A 15,820-nucleotide genomic window follows, 5' to 3' on the forward strand; every position below is an offset into this window, starting at 1 on the left:
CATTTGCTGGATCTCTGGAGATAACCCTGACGCTTGTAACCATAAACAGTGGCGCATGACGATGGCAGAAGCCATCGCCCTGCCTTCGGTGTCTGCCGCATCACTCGCTGATTGTAAGGCTGCCTGGGCCTCAGCCTCTCCCTCCTGTGCCACCGTGGCCAGGTCTGCAGCTTGATCTGGAGGAAGCGCTGGAACTAGACGGTGCCGGAGGTGCACTCTGCACCAAGGATACGCTCGGTGCCGGAGATCTCGATGGCTAGGAGGCCGGGCACAGCGCGGACTCCATAAATAAGGCCTTCAGCCTCACATCCCATTCTTTTTGGGTACGGGGCTTGAACGACTTACAAATCCGGCACTTATCTTTTCGGTGCTGCTCTCTGAGGCAATGAAGGCAGTGATCGTGAGGGTCACTCACGGGAAATTGCTTGGTGTAGAGAGCACAGCTCTTAAAGCCAGTGGAGCCAGGCATGGCTCCGCTGAAGCCCTTAAGGGCACTTAACAATCTAAACAATCACTATTAACTCTTTTAAATGACAAAAACTAACTTAACTAATTTGGTGCTCTAACAAGAGCGATAAAGCTAAGGACTGCTGCTTGCAATAGCAAGGGGCAGAAGTTCCAGCAACCGTCAGAGGCGGAAAGAAGGAACTGGGGACCCGCGGGGCCAGGAGCGCCCTATATACCGCGATATGAGCGCAGCATTCCAGGGGGCGCCGCACCCAGCCCTGCGGGTGTGCTAAGGGAAAAAGTTCTGGGAATCTGTACACGGGGCGCGCACACACCTAAATTGGAATGCATATGAGCAATCACTCGAAGATAGAAGAGCCTGCTCTGTGCAGGTCCAACAAATCTTGCTTGGCAGCAGGAAATCTTTCACACAGGTTGTGTATCGGGCTAAGTGGAGGCGGTTTACCTGTTGGGTGGAGTCCCAGGGTATTCTGCCCAGCCTCTCACCTTATACAGGTGATCCTGGAGTACCTGCTCCAGCTAAAGCTCCAGGGTCTGGCGATGGCCTCGCTGAAGGTTCACCTGGCGGCCATTTCAGCCTTCCATCAGCCGCTAGACGGGAGATCCCTGTTCTCCCATCCCATGTCGGTCAGGTTCCTCAAGGGGGTGGAGAGGCTTTATCTGCAGTCCATGACCCGGTGCCTCCCTGGGTCTCAACCTGGTCCTCTCGAGACTCACAGGGCCCCCCCTTTGAACCCATGGCTTCATGCCCTCTGCTCATCCTTTCATGGAAGGTAGCCTTCCTGGCGGCCATTACCTCAACCCAGGAGGGTCTCCAAGATTAGGGCCTTGACCTCGGAGCCCCCCCATACAGTATTCTATAAGGACGAGGTTCAGCTGAGGCCACATCTGGCCTTCCTACCCCAGGTGGTTTCCCAATTTCATTGTAACCAAGATATTTTCTCCCCGTGTTCTTTCCCAAACTTCACAGTTCAGAGGAGGAGAGGAGATGGCGTTTGCTGGACATGAGATGAGCCCTGGCCTTCTACATCGAGCATACAAAGCCATTGCGAAAATTGGCGCGCTCTTCATCGTAGTGGCCGACCGGATGAAAGGCTCACCTGTCTCAACCCAGCGCATCTCCTCGTGGATTACGTCATGCATCATGTTCTGCTATGAGCAGGCGAATCATCCGGGAATCATCACAGCGCACTCAACCAGAGCTCAAGCCTCATCTACAGCCTTCCTGGAGAGAGTGCCCCTGCAGGACATTTGCAAAGCCATTTTCATGTCCCACTACACCATCGTCCAGCAGGGCGAGAGAGGATGTGGGATTCAGCAGAGCAGTGCTAAGGGTAACTTACTGGTAACTCCTACCCACCTTCAAAGGTATTGCTTGTTAGTCACCTATAGTGGAATGGACATGAGCAATCACTCAAAGAAGAAAACAAGGTTACTGACCAGTAACTGATGTTCTTCGAGATGTGTTGCTCATGTCCATTCCATAGCCCAGCCCCCCCCCCCCCTCCCCACTGCCGGAGTTGGCAGAAAGAAAGGACTGAGGGGGCGTAGGGCTGGCAGCGCCTCATATACTGCGGCATGTGCACGGTGCTACAGAGCTGGCCCTACAGGATCTGCTAAGGGGAAAAAAGTTCCGTTAACCATGCACGGAGGCGTGCACTCACCTATACTGGAATGGACATGAGCAACGTATCTCAAAGAATATCAGTTACTGGTAAGTAACCTTGTTTTGTGAAGTCTGAATGTGTTTGAATATTGTGATGTGATTGAGTGTGGAGGTATGTGAGTTAAGGTTGTTGTGGATATTAATGTTAGTTTAACTAGCAATTTCCTTGCTCTTTAATGATTGTTGTTTAATATTTTTATTAATGTAGCAGCTCAAAGCTGCTATCGGGATCAAGACCCCATTTTGCTAGGTGCTGTTATTGTGGGCCTCCAAGTTACTTAAAATCTAAGTGTTTTGTTGCAAGGAAATGTAAAAAAGCAGGCTCTGAATTGTTAGTTTTACAGATTAAGCATCTGACATCATTAATCCTAATCAATTTAGATTTATTTTAACTTTTTTGTGATAGTCATGCATGTTTGTAAGGTAGATTACTTTCTCAAACTTCAGTAAATAAAATAAAAAGAGAGTTCCATTTTATCTTTTTATTTAAGATATGGCTTAGAAAGAGAGAACTTATATACATTAAAATACTTACAAAGTTTTTTAGATTTCTCCTTCTTGTCTGGCTATCTTTTGACTAACTTTCTATTTTTGAAATATCAGGACAAAATTCTCCCTGTTCATCGAATATCCTTAAGTCATTGATTTTAAATGATTCAGTGATTCAATGTGTGGTGGGGGTTTTTTTGGCTTTTTTTATAAAACTACAAACATTGTGTGTGTTTTAAAATTAATCCTCTTCTCTTCTCTTGGTCTGTTTTGACTATAAAGCCACTGTTGCTGCTCCTGATTACCTGACAAGGAAGCCATCGCCCTGCTTGGCCAATAATTTGCACAGCAAAAAGCAACATAACTAGCAAGGATCAACATGGCATCAACAATTTTTTGTTTTTCCTGCTTCCATTTTTTTCTGTTCTGAAGAAGACTACTATTCCCAGGCTACTTTAACGTTTTTGTGACCCTTTATCAAAGGTCAAGGCAGACTGATTTCATGTCTACAGACACTACAACACATAAACCGAGAATGTGCATTTTCAGTTAGATTACCAGAGAAATCAAGTTTTACACAATAAGATGATTAAAAGAGGTGTTCCACAAAGCAGGACCCAGAGTGTGGTGCAATAATAATAATCAAGCACCAAGAAAAAGCCCAATATCTGTACACAAATGCTTATAAGTAATATCGTACAAGAGGTGTCATGTTCATCATGCATACTGTGTGATACACATCAAAAGCAGGGTAACTCCAGAACTAGTGCAGTGTATGTGAACTGTCCATCCTGCAGTGATAAGGAATTAAAATATTTCATCTGGTCTAATAAGACAAGACTTGAGTGTTGAGGCCCAAGTCTAAGCACTCAGTTTTCACACTTGTAAGTCTAAAGCTACGTTCCTAAATCCATATTTAGATGTCTACATGTGGATTTAGGTGCCTCACTTTATACAATCAAATTTAAAAATAGGGTCCTATAGCCTAACTTTCAGAGGTGAGCCTCCATTTCCCCATGTAATTGTTATTTTATATTACAGTAGAACCTATGAGCTCAATTAAGGATAAGGGCACATTGTGCTAAGAGCTTTACAAACAAATAATAGATTGTCCTTGCTCAAGAGAGCTCACAGTCTAGGATAGTGACTTGACTTGATGCCATAGGGATGAAACAGACAAATGGAGCTAGAAGAGGACAAGATAAAGAAATATTAGCAGCTCTGAAACTTAGACCATGTGTCTTCAACCTGTCTAGGTCTCATTAGATAATGTCAACATACCTTGAATTATCCTATTGCTGTGATAAAATGTCTTTAAAAACCTCATATGATTGTGTGAAGGAATAACTACAAATAATTTTGGTCAATTCTCAAGGTAAGGCTGCAAGCCCTGACTTAATTATCTCTAGTATACTGTTCCAGTTCTCTTGTGGTTCTTTGATGTCACCTCTATGGAATTATAGCATTTAAGTATTTTTGTTGTTCTATTATTATTTTATTAAAAATTTTATGTGCCATTAATTTACATTGCACTTCAAAATATGTTCCCTGTCCTAAAGACCTTACGCTATAAGAGAAGACAAATACAGAACAACAGTTCAGGAAAAGGGTAGGGAGGAGGTGATTATTAACTAAGGAAAGAGAAGAGGGATTGCTGAAAAGGAATTTGAATGAGAAGAGAGGTGGTGGTTGGCAGGTGAGGATGAAGCAATTAGGTGCAGAGGGGCAGGAAAAGAGAATGTATGATGTAAATTTGGAAAAGAAAAGAAAATGAAAATTGAGAAAAGCATGAGTAATGAGAACAGAGATGTAGGTGGAAAGAAGGTTATGTAGAGCCTTATAAGGTGAATTTTCTGTAGTAAGAAAGGAAACCAATGGAAGAATTGAAAGTTTACATTATCAGCAGTTTAGTCAATCTAAGGTGGGAAAAGGTGAGAAGCATTGAGGCCACACAGGAGAAAGTAGAGAGGCTAAAAATGACTACAACATGGACAAGTGTCTTGGCAACAGGGACCATGAAGAAAGGCTGGATTTTGAAACTATTAAGGAGAAAGAAGTGATTGGCATTAGTGAGAGACTGTATATGAGGGGAGAAGGAGAGAGAATGGCCCTGGAAGACAGGAAGAAATAATATTTACACTGCACCATAAATGTGCATGACAGTTTACAGGCAAGAGACAAACAACATCCCTACCCTGCAAAATGTTTATAATTGAACGTTAAGACATGACAGAACAAGGAAAACTGGCAAATATTGGGGTGTAGTGGGAAAGGGATGTGTACATTTTATATTAGTTTTAGTGGTCTCAGATTGTGTAATTGAGAAAACAACATTAGACTGATATTTTAAGACTTGTAAATTAACAGAAGTAACTCCTGATTTAGAGATTTAGTAGAAAAATATAAAAATTGAGAGTAAAAAATGGTTAAAATTTTTTAGCTTTAACCCTAATGAAATACTAAAATACATTCTGGAATCCACCTCTATTAAATGATCTTTCATTTGAATAGTGGCTGTTTATTCTTCTATTTGGGAATGTTGGATATGTATTGGAATAAGCCCCAGGGTTGTGAGCTGCATTTGGTCCACTGGAATTTCTGCCATCTCTGCTGGGTTTTTCAGAGTGAAGCACGATATGAAACGTAATGTCATGCTCATACTGTTCTTTCATGCGCTGTATCGTTTCTCTCGGGACACCATGACTGTTTCTTCTATAAAATACAAATTAACAGAAAAATGTAAGGATTTAGCACTCTGTGTATCAGATGGATTTTCTTACATTTGCTAATCCTGCTGCTGTGTTTAGTAATGCACAAGTTCTTGGGTCAGGCTTTAACACTTTTGCTACATCCCAGCTAGCAGCTACCTACTTTTCAAAACTATTTTTGGCCACTTCACTGCAAAACGTAACCCAAATACTTTTGTGTGCAGCCAGGATGTAATTTTAGGTGAATCCTTTGAAACAAGGGGAGTTCATGGAACCTGCTGTGAAGAACATGGGGGAGAGATCTGTATTTTTATGAATATTATATGTAGTTCTATTTGATGACTCTCTGCACACCATGACAGTAAACTCCTGGGAGAGCTACACATCTGCAGAAAGTCGGACAGTGGTTTTAGGCTCTGTCTACACTTACCTGTGAGATTCGGCAACAGTCAACAGGAGTTACGCAAAGTATGCAAAAAACTTGCATAACTCCCGTCAACTACTGAGCTTCTCTTCTGTGCTCCGTCTGCACTGTGCTGCGCTACTTTTGTAGCTGGTCTTAGTATGTTGATCCCGAGAAATCGATCTGATGGCTGCGAATTTGCTGCTGTCAGTGTAGCTGTAGCCTTAGATAACCTAATCACTGATGCTGAACCAGAGAACACAGATGTCAAGACCTGTTGTTCAAGTCCAAGTGGGGCACAACCATGATCAGCATAAGATAGAGCCAGGGTCCTAGCAGGACAATGGAGACTACCAAAGACTTGGTAAGGCTTCTGATCTGCAAAAACCTTTGAGAATCAGAGAATGGAAAACCCCCAACAGAAGAACCAAAAGAGACAAAGGTGCTAGAATCTGCTGTCAAAAAGGGATACTTCCTAGCAAGGGGAGTCCAGAGCAGAACCAGAAGGGAAGGTTGGGCAGGAGTAGAGGGGATGCAAAAGGGCCCTGGATCCCCTGAAAGATATTAAGACCCAAAGGGCTCTCAGGAGGGGTGAGGAAACTGAGGCAGGGTCTTGCATGTGGATGTTTTTCCATACATCTGGATATCTCTTGTGCTTTGTCTATGAGGTTCCAAAGTCTGTATGTCACTTTCTTTAATTGTCATGTAGCCCTCAAAGAGCTGAGTGGTAAACTGGGTAAACCATGTGGGTAGAACTGTACAGAGAGTGTGCGTGAGCTACTGAGTTAGGCTTGGGAGGTCTGCACTAGTCTTGGGGCAACTGGGTGGAAGGGCCCCACATCCCAAGAAGGGGTACTAGCACTGGAGTCTGTACCCCGGGAGTGTACTTGAAAGACTAGTCTTAGACAGTTTCTGGATGCTTCTCAAACTCAGTAGACTTGAAAACATGTGAGATCTAAGGTTTGGATCTAATACAGTAGCCTAGTGGCCATCCACCAAGAGGTGGTGGTTAGACAGGGATGTAAAACCTGCCATCAAAGGTAACCCATCATATCTTGAAACCCCAACTATGGGATAGGGGAGCATTTCAAAATCGGGACACTTCTGCAGTGTGTACTGACTGAATAGTTCACTGATATTCACCCTCAGTTTTTACCTGAACCATTTTCCAATATGTTGCTTAAAATTCTGTATTTGATAGATTTGATTAAGATATTCACTTACTTGCACATCTGGTTGAAAAGTTGACATTCACCCCCACTCATTATTAGAGTAAAAAATATAAATCATGGGGTAGCTGACCCTAAAATGAATACCTAAAAATAATCCTTAAATTCTACTTCTCTGTGATGCCTGCAAATCACTAACTCTCTGGGGTTAGGCAACTCAAGACTTTCATTTTACTGTTGAACTGTACGTTTTGTTACCTCGTCGCCATCTCCAAACCATTTGTCTCTTTTGCCCAACTTTTCCATACTGTCTGACACCTTGACTATGAGCTTTCTATGTAGGGACCATCATCTTTGGTATTTGTCTGTACAGCACAAAATGGGGAAACACACTGATCCTTGACAGGAATTCACAGCTGCTCCCATAATACAAATAAATAATCATCACCATAATCATCTAAAAACAATACAGATAAGGCAAATAATGCCATATTTTTTAGATCAACAAGTAATATAGAATATCCAAGCTTTTGGATCTAATGTGTCCCTTTTATGGATGTTAGTCAAGATCTGAAGGAGGATCCTTTGGAGACTGATCTATTGCATATAATTAATGTATCATTCAAACTATATTAAAGAAATATGGTTATATATAAAGTGCATAAGTCACAAAATGTAGGTATTTATTATTTATTTATTTATTAATGTGTATTATCACAGTGTCTAGGTGCCCAAGTAATGGACCAGGTCCTATTGTGCTCAGTGCTGTACAAACACAGAACAAAAAGGTGATCCCTGCCCCTTAAGGACATTAGAACCAAAGTAGGTTCATACCCTTCCGAGTAACTAGAATTCTTGGATGTTAATTTAGTCCACATCAAGGGCTAAGTAACAAAACTGTTCTTCAACCGTCCTCTACTAGTCAATTACTAGACTATTTCTGAGAATGGTCTAGGAGGAAGGAGCATCTTACAGTCTTGCTCTTTCTTCTACAGCCTGTGGTAGTAATTGAGATGCAAGCTGAAGAATTAAGGAAAAAAGATGTACCTTGCCAATTCTCGAACATTGAATTTCCAGTGTGTGTCAGGTTCTTGGAATATAACTTCATAGTTATTCTCACGTGCCTGATTTGAAAAAGCGCACACAAATTTTAAGGGTGTTACCATCTAGATCTTTTACCCCCTTGAAGATTTATGCCAGCACTTAACTTTCGCTATGTGCCTAGTCACCTACCCCAAGAGCTCTCAAACTTAGAGGGTAGACCATATGCTTCCCATTCCTAATCACACAAATTGTCTTCTTTCACAATTACATAATATGCCTATGGCAACTACAGCAATTGCTTAGATGGAAAAGTGAAATTACAAACAAGTATTTAAAGTACTTTTAACCAAGAATCCAATGTAGTAGCTGGAAAAGAGGAGAGCCAGCACCATGACCAGCAATGAGTTCACAGTTTGGGGACCTCTGATCTAGATTGCTGTTATTGTACATTCATCTGCAAGAGTTACAACCTTGATTTTGATTTTTTCATTGGAAAAATTGCACACAATCTCTAGTTTGGTAGCATCTGAGTGGACACAGAGCCACCACCATTATTTCTTGCATCTTGGAGATCCCAGCCTTGTAAATTCTGACGAGATGACTATACTCAGGGCTAATGTTTCAATTATGCTTATCTGGCCTCCCTATCAGACCATACCAGAAAGACTGCCAATAAATCTCCATCTCTGCCAACCATTAAAAGGCTGATACAAATGCCTCTAGCAAGCTGTAAACTAAGGCCATAAATCAGGGCTTTATATGTTTGTCAGATAAACAATATGGAAACTGTTAAATTTAGACTACTACTGGGGAATGGTAAATTACAGGTTGATCTCTCCATAATTACGGGGTAAGTAACAACAGACAATCTTTGCAAGTGATTTTTGCTCTTACTTAACTAAACAGTTTATTGGCATGTACACAGACACCTCTTCAACCACTTCTGCAAGGACTCAGCTGTTGATGAGTGTAGGAAGGTGCAGTGGGCTTCCTCAGAGCCTGGGCCCAAGGAAGGGCCACAATGACAAGGACAGGCCAGTCCGCCCGGCAACCGGGGAGCTGGACGGTGATAGGTCCGGCAGACCAGCCAATCTGGCAATAGGGGTGGGGCTTCCGCCAGGGCAGGAAGGATAAAAGGCAGGCCCCATATCTCAGTGAGGGACAGGCTGCCGCTGGAGGCAGATGTGCCATCTCGCCAGCTGCAGCGTAGGCCTGACCCTAGCCAGGCAGCTGCCCCGAGCAAGCACCTCCTGGAGCAGAGGTGCTGGGAATGGCCCAACCTACCAGGCTCCAAGGACTGGATAGGGCCTCCGGGCCCCAGTGACTGGGCTGGGCCGCCAAGCCCCAACGACTGGATAGGGCCTCTGGGCCCCAATGATTGGACCGAGCCCCCTGAGACTCAGGGGTGGGAGATACCCTCAGAGGCCGACTCTGACCTGGAGGAGCTGCCTGAAGCTGAACCCCCGGAGCCCTGTAACCTGGAGGAGTTGCCCTCTGCAGAGGAACCCCAAGAACCCTGTAACTTTGAGGAGCTGCCCTCCGCAGAGGAGCTTGCCGCCAGTTGACGAGGAGGGACTGGTGAGCCTGTCACGGGCTGAGTACCCCAGCGTCCCCGAGGACCTGGAGGATACAGGTACCTGGGGATATGGGGAGGAAGTGGCCCAGGGACAGCCATAGCCAGTGGCTGAGTCAGGGGCAAGACCCCATCAGCGTGTTGCGGCGGCAGCCCCGTCGACTCAGTGACCACCCTCGGAGAACGTGCTCTCCCCTGCCGCTACCGACAACAGACCCACTGCCCATCTTGCCCTGCCCAGTCGACCGGGGCTATTGACTGCTGGCTTGCCCGCCCGCCTTGCCCAGTAGACCAGGGCAATAGACTGCTACTGGCCTCACCGGGCCTGAAAGCCGGAGGCAACAGACTAGTTGCTTATTGGTCTTGCCCTGCCTGAGGGGTTGGAGGCCCCTAGACTACTTGCTCGCCTGCCTTGCCCTGCCTCCGGGCCCGAGCCTGCAGACTACTTGGCAGTCCGCTCTGCCGGAGGGCTGGGACTAAGACTTGTACAGAGATGCTAATGTTCCCCTTTTTGGAAGGTGCAGTGGCCTTCCTCAGAGCCTGGGCCCGAAGAAGGACCATGACAACCAGGCCGGACAAGACCCTGGCCTACAATGAGAATAACTGAAGAGCAAAGGACAAACTGAAATTTTTAAAAATATTTTCATATATTTTTGTCAATCAGTCTACCTCTTAAATTTCATAGCTAAGCATTTACAATGATAGTAGGTCATAGTTTTCCCTACCATAATCACATATGGCTTCATTTCCCAAGCGTGGATGTTGGTATTATCAATAATAACCGGGGATTTCCCATTCTTCATTGCTTTATGTGCTGTAACATAACATATTTAATGAAGCTCAAAAATACCAGACAACTGATCCAGACCTTCTAGCCTGAAGACATTCTCTATTTGTACGGCCTACAGCAAAGTGGGGTCCCATTCCTGGCTTGGACTTTTGGGAGCCCATCACAATGAAAATAAATAATAATAGATTGTAATTAGCTAATACTTCTAAAATTGCTAGAAGTAGCCAACTGATATGCTCCACAGTGAAACTTGAATAAAAATATTCTAAATATTGATATTTAGTTTTAGAACGTACTTGGATTTATATAAGCAGTAACAATGTAAATGAAAATATTTATAAAGGGTAGATAATTGCTAGCAGATACAGTTACATTTTGGTAAAATATAATATAATAGTGATATTCACAAGTTCACACCCATCAACCTCTTTAAAAGACTATCACAATTTTTTCCCTAAAATAAGGTTACTCTTGTTCAGCTCCCAAACCTAGTAAATACCTTTCTAATTAACTCTGTAAACCACCTCTTTGACACCACAACTCCCTAGTGTAAAAGGCACAAATCAAAGTCATGATAGATGATTAAAATGCTGGGTTCTGAACAATGGCATATATGTCATTATCAAGTAGTCATGGTGCTGGAGTTTGTATGCCACATATTAGTATCTATATTCTGCAACATCTGCACATCTATAGTGTGTGTTTATTGCTTTAAAAATTAAAAACAAAATGAGCCATGAGTTTATCAAAGTTCACTCATATAATATGGAATTTATTTATTTAACATCCTAGAGAACAAAGTTGGACTGTAAATCCTAAGGTTTTTGAGAAGACTGACAAGCCATGAATTTCAATGGAAGATCAACTTTAAACTGGCTCTTGCTCATCTTAGGGTGTCACTACAGTGCAAGAATACTGTGCTGAAATACTATGTTTTTGTGGGCTTTATAATTTTCTAGACAGATACACAGATATGAGAGAGTCCATTAAGTCTGTAAATAAACTAGGAATGGTTTCAATCACCTCTCTTTTGGTTCCATTTGTGTGCTTCTTCTAAACAATCATGACTAAACACATAGGTGCCATCTTCCGTGAAGAAAAAGTCATCAGTGCTAAGAACCACAGCACTAGGAAATTCACGTTTCAGTTGTCTGAAAAAATGGTAAGAGAAGGATTAGTTCACATAAATCTATTTCTTTACTATATAACTTCCAAATAAAATTCACATGACTGACTGTGAATTGCCTAACGTTTTCATTCTACAAACCCCAATTTAAAGAGAATTAGAAATTATTTCCTCAGTTGCCAGGAAGATAAACTCCATTCCTTTTCACCTAAGGGCAAGTTTTTGATCCCTTCCTTTAATCTATAAGAGCGATCAACAATGGATATCTAACATGTCAGTCTAAGCCATAAATCATGTTGACAAACCCAGTTGTCTTTTTGAAGGTATGTATGTCTACACTGCAGACTGAAGTCGCTTTACTTTAAATCAACTTTCCCCCACTGAATTTTAGAAGTCACAGGAGCGTGATCACACCATGTTCCTTGAGCCGGGCTCTTGCATCCCCACTCGCCATAGTTGGATCGACATTCAAAGCAGTGTACTGTGGGTAGCTATCCCACAGTGCAACTACCCGCAGAGGCTTTTGAGAAGCTTGTCGTCCTTCCATGATGCAACATGCTCCTTCCCACTCCCTTCTTGTCCCAAACAAACTGCAAATGCTTTTTTGCACCATTTTTCTATGCCGTGTGCACACCATTGCCGGAGAGGCATGAAGCCTGCTCAGCTCTGCACTATCATCACAGCACTGAGTCGCAGCACAGAAAATAGCAATGTTACTGAGGCCGCCCTGCTACAAGCCATAGAGCGGAACAATTCGTGTTTGCTGCAGGCTATCTCGCATCATCTTCAGTCCATGGAGCACTAGTTCTGGTCCCAGGAAACAAGCACAGACTGGTGGAATCACATTTGGCCATTTAAAAGCCAGATGGAGATGTCTGCTTACTAGGCTTGACATCAGTGAAAAGAACATCCCATTGATTATATGTGCAGGCTATGCACTCCATAATTTGTGTGAAACAAAGGGTGAAAAGTTCCTCCAGGGTTGGGCCATAGAGGCTGATAGGCTGGCCGCAAATTTTGAGCAGCCAGATTCCAGCACTATGCTCAGAGTCAACTGTCAAGTGCTTTGCCTATAGGAAGCATTTGAAAAACCAGTTTTGCAATGAACGGCAGTAATGTATGTCTCTGCTGTGCTTTTCTTTCTCATCTCCCACCCTCGCACCAGCAGCCTCCTCCCCTTCTTGCTCCACCTAAGCTATGAATGAATAAAGACAGATTTTTTTTAATGCTGCAAATTTTTATTTGTGATCCGTTTCAATGGGGGGAAAGGAGGATAAGTTCACATTGTAAAGTGTCACTGTGCAAGGAACTGTTGTGTGCAGTTCTTAAAGGGGCTGTTGTGTCCTTCTGCTCCCCTCCAGTGGGGTGGAGTGCAGCACGTACTACACTCTATTAAGCCTCCTCCTAGAGTGTTTGGGTGTGGGGGCTGATAAAGTGGTATACGGTAGCACATTTTGGAGGGGCTGCAGTGGGAGTCTGTCCTGACACTGGAGCTCTACCAGATGCCTCAGCATAGCAGTATCATGCTCCTGCTTCTGTGCCGATCTGTGTCCCATAGCCATCTCTAGTTTTTCAGACAAGGACATCTGCCAGGCTCTGAGCTCTGTGTCAGCAGCCATGGAGGCATTCATTAGTTTGCTGAACATGTCATCCCATGAGGTTTTTTTTTTCCATTTTCTAATCTGGGAAAGTCTTTCAGCAGGAATTCTGCTACCTTAGCCAAAGGCTGAAGTGCGGACTGTAAGAAAAGCAAAGCACAAAGTTGCCATTGTTAGCTGACCCCAAGTAGTAAAAGAAATGTTACAATGTAAAAAGAACTCCCCTTCATGGTCACAAAGCTAAGCCAGACCAGCATTCCAAACTGTATGTGTTGGACGGGTCGGAGTGGCGTTCCACACAGGGTAAGCAAGAGGCACTTGCTTCTATTATAGAGAGGCTTCATTAGCACTAAAATCCACAATCCACACTTGAGCAAGGAGAGGCATCATCGGGCTCCCCTATAACATGCCAATGACCGGTTTGGGAGGAGGTGGGCAGAACAGATTAGAGGACACTGTGGGTGACTTGTAGCAGCAGAAAACATAGGGCAACCACTATCCCAACCCATAATGCCCATTGCAACAGGACTAGGAATAGTCTTGGGGAGGTGCCCAGGGACCCCATCCCTAACAGAGAAATAATACAAAGTGACTGCAGTGGTTGGGTACTTTAAATTTGCGCCATCTTCCCCAGATGACCATGTGTGACATCAGTCTGCTGAGGGTAATTCAGGCAGAAATGGAAAATTTGCTGCAAGCATTAGGGTACAGGCCTGGCCCTTATGCTGCTATGCAGTGTTCCGTGATGAGGCCTGCTCATTTACTACAGAGTGGTGGGGAAAAGTCTTCTACTGTGGTGGAAGAAATAAGGCTGCCTTCCCCAGAAACCTTCTGCAAAGGTTAACAGATTACCTATATGAAAGGTTCCTTGAGATATCCACAGAGGATTCTCGGCGCATACCTCTGCACATAAATAGTCTGTTCTAGGAGTAACCCTCCACTGAAGTTTGCTGTCACCCAGGAATACCATCCCCTCAAAGACACAATCTCCTTTTAAGAAGCTGAACTGGGGACATAACAGCAAAAAATAAGGTTTGCCACACATTCACTAGATGTGCCTTCCCCAGCATCTCGCTCAGTCCCATTGTCCTGGGCTGCTCTGGGGTAATGAACAGGTCCTGGCTCTCGGGCAGAATGGATACCCCCGCTCTCCTGCACCCTACTCTCCTCATCCTAGAATATTAGAGTTGGAACGGACCTCAGGAGGTCATCTAATCCAACCCCCTGATCTAAGCAGGAATAACCTCAGCTAAATCATCCCAGCCAGGGCTTTGTCAAGCTGCAGCTTAAAAACCTCTAGGGCTGGAGATTCCACCACCTCCCTAGGTAACCCATTCCAGTGCTTCACCACCCTCCTAGTGAAAAGCTTTTTCCTAATATCCAACCTAGACCTCCCCCATTGAGACCATTGCTCCTTGTTCTGTCATCTACTACCACTGAGGACAGCCTAGCTCCATCCTCCCTGGAACCCCCTTTCAGGTAGTTAAATCCCCCCTCATTCTTCTCTTTTGCAGACTAAACAAGCCAAGTTCCCTCACTCTGTGTCTTATGCTCCAGCCCCCTAATCATTTTTGTTGCCCTCTGCTGGACTCTCTCCACATCCTTTTTGTAGTGGGGGCCCCAAAACTGGACACAATACTCCAAATGTGGCCACACCAAAGCCTAATAGAGGGAAATAATCACTTCCCTCAATCTGCTGGCAATGCTCCTACTAATGCAGCCCAATATGCTATTAGCCTTCTTGGCAACCAGTGCACATTGCTGACTCCTATCCAGCTTTTTATTCACTGTAGCCCGCAGGTCCTTTTCTGCCGAACTGTTGCCTAGCTCGTCAATACCCAGTGTGTAGCTGTGCATGGGATTCTTCTGTTCGAAATGCAGGACTCTGCATTGTCCTGGTTAAACCTCATCAGATTTCTTTTGGCCCAATCCTCCAATTTGTCTAGGTTCCTCTGTATCCTATCCCTACCTTCCAGGGTATCTACCACTCCCCCTAGCTTAGTGTCATCTGCAGAGGGTGCAATCTACCCCATCCTCCAGATCTTTAATGAAGATGTTGAACAAAACTGGCCCCAGGACCAACCCCTGGGGCACGCCACTTGTTACCAGCTGCCAGCTAGACATGGAGCCATTGATCACTACTGTTGAGCCCTATGCTCTAGCCAGTTCTCTATCCATTTTATAGTCCATTCATCCAACCCATATTTCTTTAACTTGCTGATAAGAATACTGTGAGAGACCTTATCAAAAGCTTTGCTAAAGTCAAGGTATATCATGTCCACCACTTTCCCCACATCCACAGAGCTAGTCACCTTTTCATAGAAAGCAATCAGTTTGGTCAGGCATGACTTTGCCTTTGGTGAATCCATGTTGACTGTTCCTGATCACCTTCCTCTCTTCCTAGTGCCTTAAAATGGATTCCTTGAGGACCTGCTCCATGATTTTTCCAGGAATTGAGGTGAGACTGACCAGTCTGTAGTTCCCGGGATCCTCTTTCGTCCCTTTCTTGAAGATGGGCACTATATTTGTCTTTTTCCAATCATCAGGGATCTCCCCCAGTTGCCACAAGCTTTCAAAGATAATAGCCAATGGTTCTGAAATCACATCAGCCAACTCCCTCAGCACCCTCGGATGCATTGCATTTGGCCTCATGGACTTGTGTATGTCCAATCTTTCTAAATAGTCCTGAACCTGTTCCTCCAGCACTGAGGGATGTTTTTAACCCCCCCCCCCCCATTCTGTGCTGCTCAGAGCAGTAGTCTGGGAGCTGACCTTGTCTGTGAAGA

General features: G+C 44.2%; 1 protein-coding gene across 3 annotated transcripts in view; it reads right to left on the reverse strand.

The window, feature by feature from the left end:
• Window positions 1-2,607: 2,607 nt before the first annotated feature.
• Window positions 2,608-15,820, reverse strand: part of N4BP2L1 (NEDD4 binding protein 2 like 1) — a 32,164-nt gene continuing 18,951 nt past the window's right edge. The window contains exons 2-5 of one of the 3 annotated variants that reach the window (XM_067562958.1): window positions 11,334-11,461; window positions 10,246-10,334; window positions 7,951-8,027; window positions 2,608-5,335 (exon numbers count right to left, since the gene is read on the reverse strand). In XM_067562958.1, the coding sequence (XP_067419059.1) occupies window positions 5,083-5,335; window positions 7,951-8,027; window positions 10,246-10,334; window positions 11,334-11,461 (547 nt within the window). In that variant the 3' untranslated portion in view covers window positions 2,608-5,082. The remainder of the gene's footprint in view (window positions 5,336-7,950; window positions 8,028-10,245; window positions 10,335-11,333; window positions 11,462-15,820) is intronic. The other 2 variants (XM_067562959.1, XM_067562960.1) reach the window with 2 other exon arrangements.

Source organism: Emydura macquarii, unplaced genomic scaffold (genome assembly GCF_026122565.2).
Source record: "Emydura macquarii macquarii isolate MOO-44397 ecotype Brisbane River unplaced genomic scaffold, CSIRO-AGI_Emac_v2 contig_2473, whole genome shotgun sequence".
Classification (NCBI taxonomy): Eukaryota; Metazoa; Chordata; order Testudines; family Chelidae; genus Emydura; species Emydura macquarii.